Raw genomic sequence first — 13,460 nt, forward strand, 5'->3', positions numbered from 1 at the left:
TAAAGAGGCACATACTTGAATATGGTAGTGCTGAAAGTTAGCAAACAAGTGTCAATGGCTTATGGCAAACCGCTCGACATTCTTTGAAATAACATCACCATATTTTCCTGACTATTAACTGCAATGTAGCTATATAAATCGCATGACAGTAAAGCATGTGGCTATATTTAAAGCTCTTAACACTGAAGAGATAGAGGGATGTATCAAGCTTCTTCAAAATAAATATTCTACACCAAACATGTTTCATATTATATATGAATGTTAATGGGGTAATGTCTAAACAAAAACATGAATCTATTTCCCTTCTACTCTTCCTAAAACCACCCCCATATGTCTCTGAAGCCACATGTCCTAAGAAGCCACTCCCACTGCCCAACGATTCTTTCTTCATGAAAACGAAAGTAAATTCTGCTTCCTGTTCAGTCTGTGAGGGTCTACGTGGATAAGAAACATGGCAGAGGCTAGTGTGTCAGTTTCTCAGGAGCAGCTAAGCTGTCCCATCTGCTTAGATCTACTGAAGGATCCTGTGACTATTCCCTGTGGACACAGTTACTGTATGGATTGTATCAGAGGTTGCTGGGATCAGGAAGATCTGAAGGGAGTCCACAGCTGCCCACAGTGCAGACAGACCTTCACTCCAAGGCCAGTTCTGGGCAGAAACACCATGCTGGTTGAAATGGTAGAGAGGCTGAGGATTATGGGACTCCAGGCTGCTCCACCGGCTCACTGTTATGCTGGACCTGGAGATGTGGAGTGTGACGTCTGCATTGGGAGAAAACGAAAGGCAGTCAAGTCCTGTCTGGTGTGTCTGTCCTCTTACTGTGAAACTCACTTCAGAGTTCATAATGATCTCAACCCAGGGAAGAAACACAAAGTGATTGAAGCTGCTGGTAAACTAGAAGATCTGATCTGCTCTCATCATGATAAACTACTAGAGGTCTTCTGTCGCACTGATCAGAGGTGCATATGTATGCTGTGTGTCATGGATGAACATAAAGGACATGATACAGTTTCAGCTGCATCAGAGAGAACCGAGAAACAGGTGAGACTCCCTGAGCCGGTACGCCTGATACTGACGAAGGCCTTCCTGCTAAAATGTGTTATTGTGCACTGATAAACACGTTAAAGTGAATAACAGCAGCATTCTCTGACTTTATTCTCAGTTTTTGATCCTAAGGTTCATTTCTTGATTTCATTCCCATATTTGATACAGCAAGATATACAGGGTTCATGGTTATGGTTAAATCAAAATAGTCAAAGTGTAGATGGCTTTGAGTTCTTACTTTTTTAATCATTAAAGTGACTTTATCCGTACTAATACATCATATTGTTTATTCTTTCAATACATTAACTATAATAGCTTTACCTGTACACAGAAATCGCTGGGTGATACTCAGAGAAAATCCCAACGGATAATCCAGGAAAAAGAGACTGAACTGCTGGACTTGAGACAGGCTGTGAAAACTCTTCAGGTGAGTTATATAGTTGTATCAACCAGAGGAAATAACAAGAGACTGCTGTAGCAATTCAAGTCTTGTGTCTTGTCTTGTGTCCTAACAGAGTTCTGCACAGGCAGCAGTGGAGGACAGTGAGAGCATCTTTACTGAAATGATCCGCTCCATTGAGAGAAGACGCTCTAAGGTGAAAGAACTGATCAGAGATCAGGAGAGGGCTGAGGTGAGTCGAGCAGAAGAACTCGTGGAGAAACTGGAGCAGAAGATTGCTGAGCTGAAGAAGAGAGATGCTGAGCTGGAGCAGCTTTCACACACTGACAACCACATTTGTTTCCTTCAGGTACTGTCACTAGTCAAATAGGATGTATAATCACAGAAGAGATACGTTAATTTATGCAGTTATATAAAAAGTCACTGTTGAAAACGCTCTACCTGTCCGTCAAAACGCCAGTTTCCTATTCAGGTGCTCTTTGGTAATGAGGTAGGGGTAATAGAGAAGAAACGATAACCAAGGTAACTCTTATATATAACAAAATATAACATGTTTAACCCCTAACATCTGTGCCATTTTGCATTGCATTATATCTGATCTGACTATACTTAGATTGGACCAGACTGGAGCTTGACATGTCAGAGTGGACGTGGTTTTTAGTCTCCTGCCCCTCAATTGTTTCAAATAAAATAAAATGTTACCAGTGCCTCATTTTCACACCAATTCCGGTGTCTATATTTGTGGTGCAGGGCACTGGATGTCTTGGTCTATTCCAAAATACTCCAGTAGGGCCTGGAGGAAGGTTTATGTTTGTTAAATTACATTTGGCTTATTTTCTGTCTCATTGTAGAGTATCCAGTCTCTCATCCAGTCTCTCTGTTCCTCCTCTGCTTCTGACAACTCACCCAGACACACGGTACACACAGATCTGTCTTTTGATGAAGTAAAAGAAAGACTTTCTCAGCTCAGGGAGAAACTAGAGGATGCACTCCAGCAGGGACTAAAGGACATTTCTAAAACTGGTATGAGACGCATTAGTGCCCTGACTTTGTATTCAGAAGTGATGTTTTCAATGTTGATGTGACCCAGAAAGTTGTGGTTGTTGATGGGTGTCTTTTTGTCTCTACAGCAGAGCTTGTTAGCTTTCTATCACTGCCGGAGCCCACGACCAGAAAGGATTTCCTTGCGTGTAAGTATATGAAACACATATATGTACTGCATGTACATAAACACATAAATACATAAACACACATACAAAATACACAAACACATATACAAGAGGAGAACATAGGGCCCTGCTCTGGTAGTGAACATGATAATTAATTAACAGTAATAATTAAAACCATTATGCCCTTAATCACCACTGCTCAATGAGTCTTGTTTTATCCTCCCTCAGATGCCTGCCATCTAACCTTGGATCCCAACACTGTTCATTATGACCTCACACTGTCTGAGGAAAACAGAGTTGGAGAATGTTGCCCTAATGTGAAACATTCATATCCTGACCATCTAGACAGATTTGATTCATATGCTCAGGTGCTGTGTAGAGAAGCTGTATCTAAACACTGCTACTGGGAGGTTGAGTGGTCAGGATCATATGTTCGCATTGTTGTGTCATACAAAGGGCTCCCAAGGAAAGGAGGGGCTCGTGAGTGTGTTCTAGGATACAATAACAAGTCTTGGAGTTTGGACTGCACTTCATCTGGCTATAAATTCTTACATGATAGTAAAGAAATGTCACTCCCTCATAAGCCCACCTCCACCTCTAGAATAGGAGTGTATGTTGATCACAAGACAGGAACTCTGTCTTTCTACAGTGTCTCTGATACAATGACTCTTCTGCACAAAATTCACACCACATTCACTGTATCCTGGCTTTTACCTCAGTACTAACAGCAAAATCAGATTGTGTCAGTGACAACATACCAGCAGAATCAAAACATTCATGTCTAATTTTAATGGATAGAGGTCCCTGACGCAAAGTTTCTTTCTTCATTCTGCCTGTTTAGCCTAGGTGTTAGGTTGCATTTGAGTTTCTAAATTGTACAGAACAATGAACAGAGATTGTGCATGCACATCATTTGCTTTAATATCGTGAAGACAGGACAATTTGTGCCGTTATCTGCACAGAAACTTTATTACCACAGGAACTTACTTCATGTGGTAGCATTATGTGGTAGATGCCCATGGTCACATGAAGACAGAAGATAGATAAATGACAAGATTACTTTTCATCTGCATGACTAGTACAACAGTACTAGTAAACATTAATCTTACCTTGTAAGTGTTTGTGGGAGGGTTGTCCCTTCTACCGTTACCGTAATATTCCACAAACAATATTTCAGTTAGGAATAAATAAATGTTGAAAGCCCAAATATATGTAAAATACATGAATTAATTAATAAACTGTCATACAATCTATTGTCACCATACACCATGTTATCACCTTTTTCTCCCATGGACACTTTCTCTGTCTCCCTCCAACACTGTAGTGACGCTCTTATCGCACACATGTTCACACATCCACATCTCTCCCCTAGAATTCTTTCTCTTTTGTGATAAATGCAGTTATTCATTACTGTTTGTTTTATTGGCAATAAACTAAAATCTTTTAAATTGTAAATCTTGTCGTCAATCTGTGCGGTCAAAAACATGGATGGTTGTGAAACAGGTGAACAGAGTACCTGTCCTGTTTTGAAGATTTTTGTGATTCAGAATTAATGGCTCCTCCAGAATCAGTCCGTGTTTATTTTTTAAGGCAGGAAGGGAATATTTGGATTGGAAAACCACAGATGACTTCTTCCACTTGTAATTACTCATTAGGTGTGTTAGGTGTTGGTTTATGGTGCATCTAATATGGGCCGTGCACACGGAGTCTAGTTTGCCTGAATCCGGAGAGAAAGGTCTCCGAATCGACCTTTCGTGCACACGAGTCCCAAGGGCGTAACCATGCATTCTTTCGGGGGGGTCGTGTCCCCCTCAATATTGAGAAAATACTAACCTGTCCCCCCCAATATACAGCAGAAAATATCTAAAATATATTTTCTCCTTTGATGAACCTTGTCAACGGATCGGTCTCTTGTCATGTCTAATTTATTTTCAATTTATTTCCGTTTGTTAAGAAAAACAAAAGTGTGTGAATCCCCCCTCCTAATTGTATGCTACACTTGTCAGTTGAGCGCAAAGAAAGTAAGGTAGAGTAATGGAGGATTTGAGGTTACCTAAAAAGCAGAGAAAACTGGACCAGCAGCCAAGCACACGCGTTTTTTTTTCAGACAGTAAGTAACTTGATACCGATCTAAATTTGTAAGCAAATAAAACGAGTTTGTTATTGTTGTCAATATGACTTTGAACCTCCGCAAGTTTTTGTCCTAGCGTCATATAAAAGAACATCCCCAGAAACCTTGATTCTTCTTCTTTAAGGATACATACAGTTCGAAAAATTGTACATGTCTCTAATTTCAATAACATTAGACTATTAGACTTTTCATTGTTAAAACACACTTTTGTTTTGAGACAAAATTGTCAAAATCCAAATTCACTTGGACTTAAAAGTCCAGTGCACATTTTTTTGTTAAAGGGAAAGTCTGTCATTTGTTCAAGTACAGCATTAGTTGTTCTAATTAAAATATTTACATAAAAATGCTTTGGGTCTTTTGCCATTGGAAGCTATCATATTTGCTACAGTACCACTGGAAAAGCATAATTGTAATTTGTAGGTGTGTTTAAGGTCAGTAAACAGTAAGCAACTCACCAAAACAAAGTGGAGGGGCAGTCACTGTCTCGGCGAAATTACAAAATTCCTTTAGATGTGAACTGAAATGGTCAATGTAGTCCTCGAAACTATGTTCTAAATGTGCAAATTTTCATATACAAATATGGAATTGTAGGCAATGCACTTAACAAAAAAATAAGTTTGAAATGAAATGAAATTGGTAGCAATTGACCATGAACAATAAACCATGAAACATCCAGGATCCACTCCACTTGCATTGTGGTCTCCCGTTCTTAAGCTCAGTCTCTCCATAAACCACAGGCATTTAAGCATCTTACAGACATGTCATGTTGCACATTGCTTTGTTGCACTGTACTTAACTTTATTATCAATACAAAATGGAATACATTTTCGCTTAACCTACAGTCTGCTCTGACCACTGATTTTATTAACCACCATAATGTGTTACTGTGCAGATTAAATGTAGGCTATGCGGCCTATTACGAGTTGGTGAGTTTTCAGGTTCCTCAACCTTCATGGTGTCCGGCAGATGCCCTCTGGCCGCAGCCATTCCCGCTAGCTTGTCTCCCACTCCTTCACCCGTCCTCATGGTCGCACCAGACCACGAGGCGGTGGAGCTGCCCTCCGGCTATGAGGACCAGTCATTACCGGACCTGGACTTCGGCCTCGAAACTGAGAGTCTGCTCGACTACTCCAACGATCACGCCTCAGACGAGGAGGTCTTCCAGGTCTGGATGCCTCACTCCAGTGGGTCCGACCAGCAGTCCTCCTCAGGACAAGCAACCCCGTCCGCGGGACAGAAGCGGAGTGGGGTTCCGCTCGCCCACGCCTCCGGCCAAGGTGCAGGCGCGTCGGTGATGGAACAGAAACCCCTTCCACCCCGCAACACCTGGCACCTGAAAGGAGCAGGCTCCTAGCTTCAGGTCTGTCTGACTCAGTGGTGGCTAGAATACAGAGTGCTCGGGCGGCTTCGACCCGGTCTCTATATACGCTAAAGTGGCGCAGTTTCGAGCGGCAATGCGACCCGTCATCTGTGCACTGGGCATCATATTATAATTCCTACAGCAGTTGTTTGATGAGGGGAAGGCGGCTTCCACTCTCAAAGTATACCTGGTGGCCATCTCTGCCTGCCATGCAGGTATCAATGGTAATTCCACGGGCAGCCATCCTCTAGCGTCACTCTTTATGGCTGGAGTGAGACGTCTCAGGGTGCCTGACAGGCACCTTATACCCTCATGGGATCTGCTGATTGTGTTACGTGCTCTCACAGGGCCCCCATTCGAGCTTGGGATGTCGGACTCTCAGTTTTTAGAACCGTGCAGTGAAGTATAGGGAATGTTGTGGTGAAACTCTCCAGAGTGAACCAAACTTCACAATTGAATATGCCAGGCAAATACAAAACCACACCACTAACCAACAGGCTCACAACTTTGGCACACAAAACAAGTCTGAAGGATAACTGCCTCAGAGAGATGAGGATATAAAGAGAGAGGGAGGCAGGCATGAAGAGGAATGATGATGTCCCTCGTTTTCACTGCTACTGTCATTGACAGCCTAAATTACCGGCTTATTGAGGCCTGGCAATGAAATTCACAATCCTCTGTGTGTGCGTGTTTGTGTGTGTGTGTGTGTGTGTATGTGTGCGTGCCTGCGTGCGTGTGTATGTGTGTGTGTGCGCATTTGAGCATTTGAGCATTTGAGAGAAAAGGAAGAGCAAGAGGAACAAACATAGACATAGAAAAACGAACAGAAGAATGAGAGTGATTTCTCTATAGACAAAGGGATGACACTTCAACACAAATACTGCAGCTAGTATCAGCCTATCAGCAAATATACCAGAAACTCTGTTATTCCTTTGGGGTTCTGTTTAATGTATTGACCCAGTTAGATGTGTGCACATTTATCCATTACTTTTTCTCTCTTGTATTCATATTAGGTTTGTTTGGTAGTGAAGGGACCGGTCATTTGAGATTCATAGTTAATAAGGATATGCCATAGTCAATAAGTTCGTATACCTAGTTATAAATGTTACTTTTAGTTGTATTTTACCAGCATGTAAGCATTTCCTGGGTGAATATACTTACTTGGTCGTGACCTGGGAGAGAGGTGTGAGATTGCTCTCACCTCCCCCCCAGGTCGAGACAAAGGGGGCCTATTTGAATAGATGGTAACACCCCTAAACTTAATGTATATAACACCCTGTCCCTTAAGGGATAGATTAGATTATTTTGAGGTGAAGCTCTGGGCAAGTTGGACTTCAAGCTCTGTCTCACAATGGTGGCCATCATTGTTTAAGATTAAACCTGGATCATGACTGTCAAATCCGAGACTGAGTTTCCAATATATGGTATAAATCTAAATACTATCAGTAGTCACACGAAAACACAGTGGAAGCCCCCCTACCCCCAGTACAAGCTGAAAAGGTGAAGGGATTATTGACACAAATGTACATGAAGGACTGAAAGGTCTGTGTGCACATTTTCCTATCTGTTTTGTTCAATGTAATTTTCATATGAAAACCCATGTTTATCATTTTTCATAAGTATGCAGAGTCATAACTACATGTCTTACGTTTACAACAAACCAACCCGTTTGAAAATCGGTTGAAAAATGGTTCTGGTTATTTAAAAAGTGTGTACCACTACCAACACAATGTTAAGGGTGAGCGAGCTATCCTGTCGCAAAATGGCCGCCATCTGCCATTCGACTCCGTTGGCCAGAAACGCGGGCGAGACATCTAGCCTTTATATAGGATATCTATGGTGTTGTTCTCTTGTGCTCTCTGCACTGCTGCCCATCCCACTTCCTCACACTCTCACAGGCTTAGGAAGCCACTCCCACCCCTCAGTGCTCAGCCCTTTCCAGAGAAACGAAACTAAGTTCTACCTATAACTTGGACTGTCAGGAAGAGATTACAACAGTAAACGATAGGAACAGAGAGAGAGAGGAAAATACACAGACAGACAGAGAGTAACCCAAAATGGCAGAGGCCAGTGTTGTATGGAGTCAGGACCAGTTTAGCTGTCCAATCTGTCTTGATCTACTGAAGGATCCTGTGGCAATTCCTTGTGGACACAGTTTCTGTATGGATTGTATCACGAGCTGCTGGGATCAGGACGATCTGAAGGGAGTCCACAGTTGTCCACAGTGCAGACAGACCTTCACTCCAAGGCCAGTTCTGGGCAGAAACACCATGCTGGCTGAAGTGGTGGAGAAGCTGAGGATTTTGGGACTCCAGGCTGCTCCACCTGCTCACTGTAATGCTGGACCCGAAGATGTGGAGTGTGATGTCTGCATTGGGAGAAAACGAAAGGCAGTCAAGTCCTGCCTGGTGTGTCTGTCCTCTTACTGTGAAACTCACTTCAGAGTTCATAATGATCTCAACCCAGGGAAGAAACACAAAGTGATTGAAGCTGCTGGTAAACTAGAAGATCTGATCTGCTCTCATCATGATAAACTACTAGAGGTCTTCTGTCGCACTGATCAGAGTTGCATATGTGTGCTGTGTGTCATGGATGAACATAATGGACATAAAACAGTTTCAGTTGCAGCAGAGAGAACTGAGAAACAGGTGAGACTCCCTTAGCCGGTACTCCTGATACTGACAAAGGCCTTCCAGCTAGAATGTGTTATTGTGCACTGATAAACACGTGAATGTGAATAACAGCAGCATTCTCTGACTTTATTTTCAGTTTTTTGATCCTAAGGTTAATTTCTTGACGTCATTCCCACATACATCAACATACAGTATATAGGGTTCAAGGTTATGGTTAAATGAAAATAGTCTTTGAGTTCTAACATTTTTAATCATGAAAGTGTATATTCTTTCAATACGTTAAATACTCAACTCTAATAGATTTACCTGTTCACAGAAACTGTTGGGTGATACTCAGAGAAAATCCCAACGGATAATCCAGGAAAAAGAGAATGAACTGCAGGACCTGAGACAGGCTGTGAAAACTCTTCAGGTGAGTTGTATCCACCAGAGGAAATAACAAGAGACTGCTGTAGCAATTCATGTCTCGTGTCTTGTCTTATGTCCAAACAGACTTCTGCTAAGGGAGCAGTGGAGGACAGTGAGAGGATCTTTACTGAAATGATCCGCTCCATTGAGAGAAGATGCTCTGAGGTGTCAGAACTGATCAGAGATCAGGAGAGGGCTGAGGTGAGTCGAGTAGAAGAACTCATGGAGAAACTGGAGCAGGAGATTGCTGAGCTGAAGAAGAGAGATGCTGAGCTGGAGCAGCTTTCACACACTGACAACCACATTTGTTTCCTTCAGGTACTGTCACGACTCAGATATTATGCATTATCACAGAAGATATTAGTTTATTTATGCAGCTCTGTAAAATGTCACTGTTAAGAATGCTCTAACTGACAGTCAAAACGTCAGTTTCCTATTCAGATGCTCTTTGGTAATGAGGTAAACATAACAGAGAAAAAAAAGGTAACCAAGGTACTCTTCTTTATTTACCATGTCCAGTGCAGAAACAATAATTGTTGCATCATTTTAAATATTACATCCATAAGCCCTTACATCAGTGCCATCGATATGATCTAGACTGGAGCTGGACATGTCAGATAGGATGAGGTCTTTAGTCTCCCGCACCTCAATTGTTTAATAAAAAATGACCAGTGTCTAATTTTCACACCAATTCCGGTGTCTATATTTATGATGCAGGACACTGGATGCCTTGGTCTGTGCCAAAATGCTCAAGTAGTGCCAGGAGGAAGGTTTATGTTTGTTGAATGACATTTGGCTAATTTTCTGTCTCATTGTAGAGTTTCCAGTCTCTCTGTTTCTCCTCTGCTCCTGACAACTCACCCAGTCACACGGTCCACACAGATCTGTCTTTTGATCAAGTAAAAGAAAGACTTTCTCAGCTCAGGGAGAAACTAGAGGATGCACTCCAGCAGGGACTAAAGGACATTTCTAAAACTGGTATAAGACGCATTAGTACAAATACTTTGAAAACATCACTTCTGAATACAATGTTGATGTGACCCAGAAAGTTGTGGTTATTGATAGGTGTCTTTTTGTCTTTACAGCAGAGCTTGTTAGCTTTCTATCACTGCCTGAGCCGACGACCAGAGAGGATTTCCTGGCATGTAAGTATATGATACGAATATATACAGTATAGACTGCATGTACAAGCGCACAAACACACATATACAAGAGGAGAGCATAGTGCCCTGCTCTATCGGATAATGCATATAATAATTGATTAATATTAATGATTTAAACCAGTATACCCCTAATTATTACTGCTCAGTGAGTCATGTTTTATCTTCCCTCAGATGCCTGCCAGCTTACCCTGGATCTCAACACTGCCTATAATTTCCTCACACTGTCTGAGAGAAACAGAGTTGTAGAAAGGTGCCTTACTGTGAAACATTTATATCCTGCCCATCCAGACAGATTTGATTCATATTGTCAGGTACTGTGTAGAGAAGCTGTATCCAAACACTGGTACTGGGAGGTTGAGTGGTCAGGATATGTTTACATTGCAGTATCATACAAAGGGCTCAGAAGGAAACGACATGTTAATGATTGTGCACTTGGATTCAATAACAAGTCTTGGAGTTTGGAATGCTCCTCATCTGGCTACACATTTATACATGATGCTAACCGAATCCCACTCCCTCATAAGCCTACCTCCACCTCTAAAATAGGAGTATATGTTGATCACAAGACAGGAACTCTGTCTTTCTACAGTGTCTCTGATACAATGACTCTACTGCACAAAATACACACCACATTCACTGAGCCACTGTATCCTGGCTTTTGGCTCTACCGTGTGGGCAGCAAAATCAGATTGTGTCAGTGACAACAAACCAGCAGAATTTAGACATTCATGTCTAATTTGATTGTATAGAAGTCCCTGACACAAAGTTTATATCTTCATTCAGCCCTTCTAGCCTAGCTGTTGGGTTGCATTTGAGTTTCTAAATCGTACAGAACAAAGAAAAGTGATTGTGCATGAACATCATTCGCTTTAATGTTGACTGGACAATTTGTGCAGTTATCTACACAGAAAGTTAATAAGCACAGAAACGTTCTTCATATGGTAGAATAATGTGGTAGATCCTAAATCCTGGATGCAAATGGTAATATTATGACAGAAGATAACGTTCATTGTTTACTTTTCATCTGCATGACTAGTTCTAAAACATTAATTGTACCTAATGAGTGTTTGTGGGAGGGTTGTTGCCTGTATTTGGCCAAGTGTCCAAGATATTTCCAAAAACAATGTTTTAATTGGGGATCAATAAATGTTGATAGCCCAAATATATTTAAAAATTAATTAACTGTCATACAATCTATTGTCACCATACACCATATGATCAAATTTTTTCTCCCACATCCACTTTCGCATACAGCCTCACACATCCACTTCTCTCCACTAGAATTATCTCCCTTTTTTGATTACTGCAGTTATTCATGACTGTTTGTATTATTTGCAATAAACTAAAATATTTTTAAATTGTAACTCTTGTCGTCGAATTGTGCAGTCAAAAATGGCTGACTGTAACATATCAAAAATAATAACGGATGTGAAACCTAATTGTAACATGTGAACAACATACTACAATGAATGTCAGGTTGTGCAGATTCACATTCAAGCAACAATGGACAACAACTAGAGTGATGGAATAAGGCATAAGTGTCAATGTGTAAATCAATTGTAATTGTGTAAATCAATGTCAATTAGAGGTATTAAAATAGCCACTGGTGTAACTATTGATGGGGCTGGGCACCAAGGACACTCCCTTCCTGCCACTCTGGTCCCAATGCCCCTCTAGCAAGCCTCATGCCTGGACTTAATGATGTCTGTGACTCAGTCCATGGCATCTGTCCTTCTGTGCCATCCTCTCTCTGATATTCGTTCCAGGGATGTGTCTGGACATAAAGCAGTGATTGTGCCAAGAGTGCAGTCGTTGGCAAGTTGTAAAATATTCTGGATCAGCACCACAGTTTAATGGGCCACCTGCGTCTAGATCTTACCATAGATATCACAGTGTTGGAGCCATACAAGAATGGATTACAGAATGTCCCCATCAAGACTGGCGTGTTCACCAAATACATCGTTGCTGTCCCTACTCATGATCAGCGGGATTCAACCGTGGCCAGGGTCCTTCTGACAGCATGAATTTTCAAGTTCTGATCCGTATTCATTCAGACCAAGGTAGGAGCTTTGAGAGTCCTTTACTCCACCAGCTCTTCTACTTGTATGGGTTATTGTCCCATACAAACCCTTTAGTGCGATTATTTCATTGCATTGCATTTGGCCCCCTGTCTCTCACAGGTGCTTTTGTGCTATAATGCAAGACCTAATCAGGGCACTGGTGAGCTCTCATTTTTTCCCAGTGGGCTTTCTCATGGGTAGTTTACAAGACTGGGTGGTCGAGCACCAGGCCAGACTCAAGGTGGCTTTTGAAGGTTGTTGGCTGCTACTGGTCACCAGAAGGAGTGGCACGATCAGCAGGTCCACGATGTGCCTCTGCAGGTGGGCTAGTTGGATCCAGATCCAGGACATATACAGCTCAGTAGTTTACCAGATACTGAAAGCTCTTCTCAGTTTTTCTTTTGTTTTGATGCGGTCTTTAATGTTTAATTGAGAGTTTTTGCTTACTCAAGTTTCGTGTGCTCATCTCAGAGTACCCACCAGCTGTCCCCAACACCAGAGGGCTCACCATTCCCACTTACCTGCTTCAACAGCATCCTCCCACCAGCTGCACAGGAGGAGTTGGGATCGAACAAGCAACCTTCTGATTGCTGAACTACTCCTCCACCTCCTGGACGGCTGTCGCCCTCAGAGGCTGGTTCTACCATCTTCATCAGAAGAGTCACTACACAGATCTAATGAGCTCCTGTAGGTAACATCAGAAGAGTCACTACACAGATCTAATGAGCTCCTGTAGAAGAGTCACTACACAGATCTAATGAGCTCCTGTAGGTAACATCAGAAGAGTCACTACACAGATCTAATGAGGTCCTGTAGGTAACATCAGAAGAGTCACTTCACAGATCTAATGAGCTGCTGTAGGTAACATCAGAAGAGTCACTACACAGATCTAATGAGCTCCTGTAGGTAACATCAGAAGAGTCACTTCACAGATCTAATGAGCATCTGTAGGTAACATCAGAAGAGTCACTACACAGATCTAATGAGCTCCTGACGGCCTACACCAGGTAACAGTCTCTTGCGAGCATCATCATTTCTCTGATGTCTTGTTACTGTTTGATTTGTGCGTAACCTTGGTCTTGCATAGAGTT

General features: G+C 42.0%; 1 protein-coding gene across 1 annotated transcript; it reads left to right on the top strand.

Annotated features, from left to right (window-relative positions):
- Positions 1-451: 451 nt before the first annotated feature.
- LOC308378264 (uncharacterized protein) lies at positions 452-11,010 on the top strand (the record flags this gene model as incomplete). Its single annotated transcript, XM_080855126.1, has 14 exons — positions 452-1,042; positions 1,377-1,472; positions 1,561-1,794; positions 2,306-2,468; positions 2,576-2,635; positions 2,843-3,332; positions 5,712-6,022; positions 6,453-6,508; positions 8,163-8,753; positions 9,055-9,150; positions 9,231-9,464; positions 9,965-10,124; positions 10,232-10,291; positions 10,481-11,010. The coding sequence occupies 14 exons, from the start codon at positions 452-454 to the stop codon at positions 11,008-11,010; spliced, it is 3,672 nt and encodes a 1,223-aa protein (XP_080711252.1).
- Between the last annotated feature and the right edge of the window lie 2,450 nt (positions 11,011-13,460).

This window comes from Sprattus sprattus (genome assembly GCF_963457725.1).
Source record: "Sprattus sprattus genome assembly, chromosome: 17".
Taxonomy (NCBI): domain Eukaryota; kingdom Metazoa; phylum Chordata; class Actinopteri; order Clupeiformes; family Clupeidae; genus Sprattus; species Sprattus sprattus.